The sequence below is a fragment of the Phaseolus vulgaris genome, chromosome 8 (assembly GCF_000499845.2).
Source record: "Phaseolus vulgaris cultivar G19833 chromosome 8, P. vulgaris v2.0, whole genome shotgun sequence".
Classification (NCBI taxonomy): domain Eukaryota; kingdom Viridiplantae; phylum Streptophyta; class Magnoliopsida; order Fabales; family Fabaceae; genus Phaseolus; species Phaseolus vulgaris.
In genome coordinates, this window is record NC_023752.2 from 57,410,417 (window position 1) to 57,417,080 (window position 6,664).

At 32.8% G+C, this 6,664-nt stretch overlaps 1 protein-coding gene across 2 annotated transcripts; it reads right to left on the reverse strand.

Moving 5' to 3' along the window:
• Positions 1–404: 404 nt before the first annotated feature.
• On the reverse strand, positions 405–5,861 carry LOC137826601 (phosphoinositide phospholipase C 6-like). 2 transcript variants are annotated; one of them, XM_068632624.1, is made up of 9 exons: positions 5,351–5,861; positions 3,046–3,193; positions 2,828–2,963; positions 2,500–2,727; positions 2,190–2,410; positions 1,974–2,091; positions 1,432–1,584; positions 1,272–1,358; positions 405–880 (listed from the first exon to the last, which is right to left on the reverse strand). In XM_068632624.1, the coding sequence occupies exons 1-9, from the start codon at positions 5,751–5,753 to the stop codon at positions 587–589; spliced, it is 1,788 nt and encodes a 595-aa protein (XP_068488725.1). In that variant the 5' UTR covers positions 5,754–5,861; the 3' UTR covers positions 405–586. The 2 variants fall into 2 exon arrangements, with proteins under 2 accessions (XP_068488725.1, XP_068488724.1); XM_068632623.1 differs by having other exon boundaries at positions 3,046–3,242.
• Between the last annotated feature and the right edge of the window lie 803 nt (positions 5,862–6,664).

The window sequence follows — 6,664 nt, forward strand, 5'->3', positions numbered from 1 at the left end:
ATTCGTATGTAACGATATATGAATCTACTAGAATATCCAAATACAAAGGGCAAAGCAAGGGTCTCCTCCAAAAGAGTTGCAGGCTGAATGAATGGATGAATTGTGATGAGACATGTCCACTAACATGGAGAGAGATTCACCATCCACAATCTCCCTCGTCATATTGCATATACTTGACTGTGTCAGTAGAAAGGTGGCATATGCCACCTTGTGTGACTGTGTTGACAAACATCTGTCAACTGATTTATTTATCAACATCATTGTGAGGGTATGACATCAAATTCTCATATCTATATTATGTCTTTCTGGTCTCGGGTTCAATCAGCATACACCTTAAAACTTACATGACTCTCACCACATGATGTAAAAACTAAGGTGCTAATATGTTTATGTTGTGCTGAAGGTGAAGAAAATAAGTTAGATGACCTCTTAAGCTCATAATATTGTTTAAAACAGTTAGAGATGAAGATAATCTATAGTTACAACAATCTTTCTCGATGAAACCTAGTCACTAATAAAAAGAAAAACCACCTAGGAATATGAAACCATGTTACATGCCTACTAAGTAATTGGCTAATCTTGTAGTTCATTTGAACTGAAACCGCATTAAAAGCTTTACAGTTTTCAATTGCTCGCCCTTCTCATCAAATAGTGGGACTACCCGGAAACCAGATCTTAGCTCAGGGACTGGGAAACATGCTTGCCCGCCAAAGTCATCCTTTTCATGCTTATCATACTCTCGAACCTCTATCCAGAGCAAAGCTAGTTCTGGAACACACAAAGGAAATTCAAACTCTTCATCCCAAACGGGAAACCAATCATCATAAATTATCTTGGTCTTCCTATTCACTCGATCAGCGGGTATTCCAACAATGCAAACCTGGTACATAGAGTAATTAAATAATAAGTATAACATATTTTTGTTTCTGTCATTTTTGCCATTGACAACTTCATTACAGACAAAAAGGGGTTTCTAATGATCATTTTTACACAATCTTGAAACTGTACAGTCTTCTCTTCAAGGTATATAAACCCATGCATATGGTGAAATGCACTTGTATAGAGATACTATAAAAGTTGAAGGGTTTATAACAATTATATTAACAAAGTTCATCCCAGTCACTAGTTGGAAGGGTATCAATCAATATCGAAACACGATGACTACGACCAATTTTTCAAGTTTAATCGCAAAAACCATCTCATCACACATGTCCATCTACTGACTGATTACTAATCCTAATCTGCAATACTAGCAAACTTATCGAACTCACCTTTGTGTAAAAGTCTGGCGGAGAGAATGTATCGAAGTGTGTTTTACTGAAATCTGTGCTCCACCCGTTTCCCAAAAACACTTTTACCTATAGGTTGACAGGGGAGAAGTTTAAAGTATGTCACAAAATCAATTGGTTTCCTTTTCAAATAGTATCTTACCATCAATGTCTTTTTCACTGGCATTGGTTTTTTAGGATCAAAAACCTCATCATCTGGGCCTTGTTCTATCAGAAATGAAGGTTTTTTCACATAACCACACCCGCCATTCGCTCTAAACATCCCCTGCATATACCAGAGTGATTTTCCGTGCCCCTGATATAGAAAATGACATGCTAAAATGTTAGCATCAAAGGATGCATAAAAACAAAATAAAAATTAGATCATACTAGTTACTGGCATATCACTATTAACAAAATACCTTACTAAGAAAATTTTCACAAAATCTATATAGCATTGAAATAGTGTACACTGTACAGCAACGAATTAAATGTAAAAAATATAAATCAATATGCATCAACCTTGCTCCACAACAGAAATTGGCCCGAAGATGCAGCCAAGATTCACCAGTTTCCTAAACATCCAAGTATTCAAATAGATAAACTGTATAACAACAATTTGCACATGGACCATATGCTGTAGAGTGCATAAAGACTAGGGGATAAGCCTTTTATTTGAAACGACCTTGGTCATAAATCCCTCACCTGCATGTTAAATGCCACCATCTGAGCTCCGTAGATCCATCCTATATGTGGCCTGTAATTTGAGGAGGTAACACGTGTTCCCTTTGGATACACCCTGATAATATTCTTCTGTGTATACCTTGAAGCATAAAATGCAACCACCTTATTTAACAAGCTTTCAACTATAAAGAGTAGTATGTATTTGCAGTTAGCAGTACTATGTACTACGTAGGATACCTAACAATATCTGATCCATGAGCGATAGAAGCCCTTTCAAGTTCCTGCTCGCTCAAGCTCAAGCGCTTTACACCCCCAACAACATTTAAGTGGTCCTTTACATTACCCTTTGGCTTCCCAGCATGGATTGTAATTAAACGTTTGTACTCTGATATACTCTGTTGGTCTGGTTTTTTATCACGGGCATTCAAGCTTTCCTCATCAAGATCATTTCCATCGGACTATCCGGTTAGGGGGGGAAAAGATGACATGAGCATGCAGAGCTTATAAATGTAAATCCAACAAGAAACTAATCCGTCTTTATGCTCACCTTTTCATCAGCAACTTCCAATTCAGTGATAATGCCTGGCGATGATGTTCCTTCATCAATTGATTCCCTCTCACTGTCACTATCCTTGAATGGCTTGGATTCAAGATATTCTTTTGGTGGTTTGGTTGATATAAGAATTCGACCTTTCACCGACTCTGGTGTGGGAAATTCTGTGAGAAGATCCGTCTCAGGATAATATAGCAGATCTCCAAATACTTGAGCTACCATCTGCAAATAAGATTAAATTTGCGTTCAATGCCTACACAAATAGGAACTTGGAAGTAAGATTCTTTCTGTGTGTTGGGAAGGGGTTAACAATAGACCTTACCTCTGCAACTTTAGCTTGAAGAAATGGTGTAAGGTGGTCCTCTAAAGTTATAATTAGTGGGTACTCAGATTTAACAAAAGCATACTCTTTTATGGACTTCAAACATTGGATAAGTGAGACAGGAGCAGTAAGTGTCCTGAAATATTTCAGAAAATGTTGAAAGCAGATGATTATATAAATTGCACCATGAATGTCTGAAATGTATAAAAGATCAGCACCTTCCATGAACTACGTCGATATCATCTTTAGTTGAATTTGGCCATAAATCTAGTTCAATTACTCGCACACCTTTTTGCAAAGCCTTTATGATTGGCACATCACTGCAATCGCTGCTCAGCTGATTCCCAGTCAGATAGGAATTGTGCCCTGTATATATGAAATAATGTGACAACGGAGCATTCATATCATGATGTACCTGGCATGACATATCATTCATATAGTCAAGAAGATATAAAAAAAACTTACATTCAAATAACAACACTACAGAATAGGTATATACTCGTTTTTCTAGTGTCATTATAAATTGGCTTTAATACATGAGGATAGGATAGATGATTTTTATCCTTATAAGTTAAATTGTATTTTAATAACAAAATGAAGATATCAAATTTAATAATAATATGTACATGAAATAAGAAAAGAACTACAGAAGATAAAAGTTATTTGTAGAGTATTTATTTTAATTATTTAAATATTATGACTACAGTGAAACAAAATTACACTTTAATTGACTAAATTAAGTATTCAAGACAAGTTTTTTTAAAGTGTTGTGTATAATAAGTTAGTCTTTGCTAGGTTAAATAATGTGATGTAACACTTCACACCTATTCCAACCTGTGTGTCCCTTTGAAATAAAAAGACTAAAAATACGGATGGCAACTTAAGCAGGCTAATGCGGGTGCAATCACTTGGGTTGGTCTATGTGGACTCAAAACGCATAAAATAAATGTGCTTAAAAAAAGTGTGGAGGGTTAATGATGGGACGGGTTTATTCATGTAATTAATAATAAAAAAATTACTATATTTTAATGCTATTGATTTGAAATAATAATAAAAATGTTTTTGAGGTCAAGATACTCTGAGAATTAATTATTATAATTTTATAGTAATTTAGATATAATTTTTTTTATAAAAAATAAATTTTATTATCAATTATAAATTCATAAGATACAACTATATAAAACATTAAAATAAATCATTAATACAATATTTATATTTTATTTTTTAAAATTTTTTTGCTTAAACAGTCAAATCCACAAGATAATAGGCCAAACATTATACAAAGTGAGTTGACAAAATTAATCCACAAATCTTACATAAAATTACCCAACCTACTTTTTACAGAATGGATACTACAGGCCAACCCTTATTGTGATATAACTCAAAGGAATGGTTTGAAAGCTAAATTCTATGTGTTTTAAAAAGTTATTAAAACGGCTCTCCCATTTTTTGTATGTTGTATTAACTTTTCCATTTGTCCTTTTCTTTCTCATCTTTGTCCAGTAAAAAGAAGTTAAATAATTACAAATGTAAATTAGTATAACATTCAATAATCCAACAGAATATACAAATATCCTCGTGATAATCACTATCCTTTTAAAAGCTTTTTCCTAACTCTAATCCCTTGAACAGAGATAATAGAAATATGTTTTTTTCTGTGTATTTTTCTCTCAAAAATAATTTCGAAAGTATGTATCTTCCGAATCGATAGTTCTATTTCATATACCTGTTCTGAAATCGGTAAATTTATTCTAATAGGTGAAACTTTTCTTCAATTTTATTCAAATGTGTAACTTTAAAAAAAAAAAATCAATATGTTATCAACCTTTTAAGTATATGTAAAGAATGTTTTAGATATAATCTTTCATATCTATTTTCTTATCACTCTTTCCTCACTTAACCTTGTCTAACTACTTAAACTAGCTTAGTTAAAATGAAAAGCAGAGATTTTTAATGGTTTAAGAACACTAAAAAATTATAAGTAATTTCATTCTTGTAGGAGTTTAACTTCAATAACCATTGAACTGAAATTGTGATAAAAATAGAGCTATATTATGTTAATTAAAATTATGTGTGATCTAAAACACATAGAAACCCTGAGACATGTTCAAATTTTTTTGAAAGATGCAATTGAAGAAAAATTGCACCAATTGGATAAATTTAACTTAAAAATAAAATAAATCCCTGTTAAAGCATTTTTAGATTACATTGGTTAATGATTTGGTTTAACTAATCCCTTCCTCCTAATACAAGCAATCTCTTTTCATGTTCTAGCCTTTCTTGTTAGTTTTTTTTTTTAATATTAGTTTCCTCACGTTCTAATTGATGTGAGAGTTGAGAAAGTCACGGGCATTAAAATATTAATTAAATCTAACTATTTTAATCAAACCCTGTTCATGAAAATCTCAACAGAACATTAACAATAAGCTAACAAACAACGTGACAAAATGATAATATGAAAAGGTAAAGAAAGAAGGTAAGAGAAACGTTTTTGTTATAGTTGCACGTGTTTGAGAGAGGGACCTGGGATTTGAGAGCATCGTTGAAATCGACGAGGAACAAGAAGCGGAAGAACTCGTCGAGCGTGAGACCGGTGTTCTCGGAGTCGCATTCGGTGTTTTGTGCGCGCGATTGCAGGACGGTTTCCACGATGCGGTTGGAATCCTCTTCTGTGTAGTCCGATTCGAGTTGGTGATCGTGCAGAAAGTGGAGGAGCTGGTCGGCGGACATGGAGTCGGCGCCGTCGGCGAAGAGGGAGAATGCGTCCTTGACGTCCGGGGGAGGGGCCTGCTCGGAGATGGCATAGGTCCGGTTGAAGTACTTGAACATTTTGTAGCTGTAGGTGACGGAGGCCATTGTTACATTCAGTGAATGATTTGACGGAGAGAAGGAAGAAGAAGATGAAAAAGCGATGGGTATGAAACATTAATGGATTAATGGATGAAAGTTTGGAGTTGGGGATTTTGAGAGACAGAGAGAAGTCCCATAAATGGCATGCGATTTAACAGGGATCCACTGTTTACACTTTAGCCACACTTTTTTAATTCATTAATTAAAACTCAATTCTTAATTCATTAATTAATATTTAAACTAATTAAATAAATACTTACAAAAATTATGTTGTTTCGTATTATTTAACTTGCCACTACTAAATTCCTAAGCAACTATTAATTTCGTTGAATGAATGTTAAATTTGCTTTTAAGTTTTGTTTCTTTAGCAAAATTAAACTAATCATTGCTGAAATTGTGAAAAAGAAAACCAGAAAGTCTAAGAATCTAGGAGAATTATTTAACCATTCAATCATCCAATTTTACATATTCTAAACAGTCAAATAAGTTTAAAGTGTACTAATTAACACATACAAAACATAAATTTCATGCAATAGTTGATATTACTCTAGTAGAACATAACAACCTAAATTCAACTAAAAAATTAACATTATTTCAAAATCAAACATTTAAAATGTCAACTTAAAACCTAACATTCAAGTTTAAAGAAATAACAATGCATTTGTTATGATTTATTTAGTTATCTCTAAATATCAAATCATTAATTCTCAAATCAACAAAATTACATAATCAAGATTGAAATTAAAATAACATATTAATTTATATATCAATTGATACAAACTATTTTAATAACTTTTCACTAAACTAAATGTTTTAAATTTAACTTGTAAGTAAATAATTGTATTAAACATTTAAAATATAGATTTTTATTTGTTAAAATCATCTTATACCACTCAAATAAATTTTGTGTGTGTATGGATGACAAATAACTCGTTTTGTGGACATTATCTGAATACGAGTATGAGTTTGGATATGACTGATACCTCA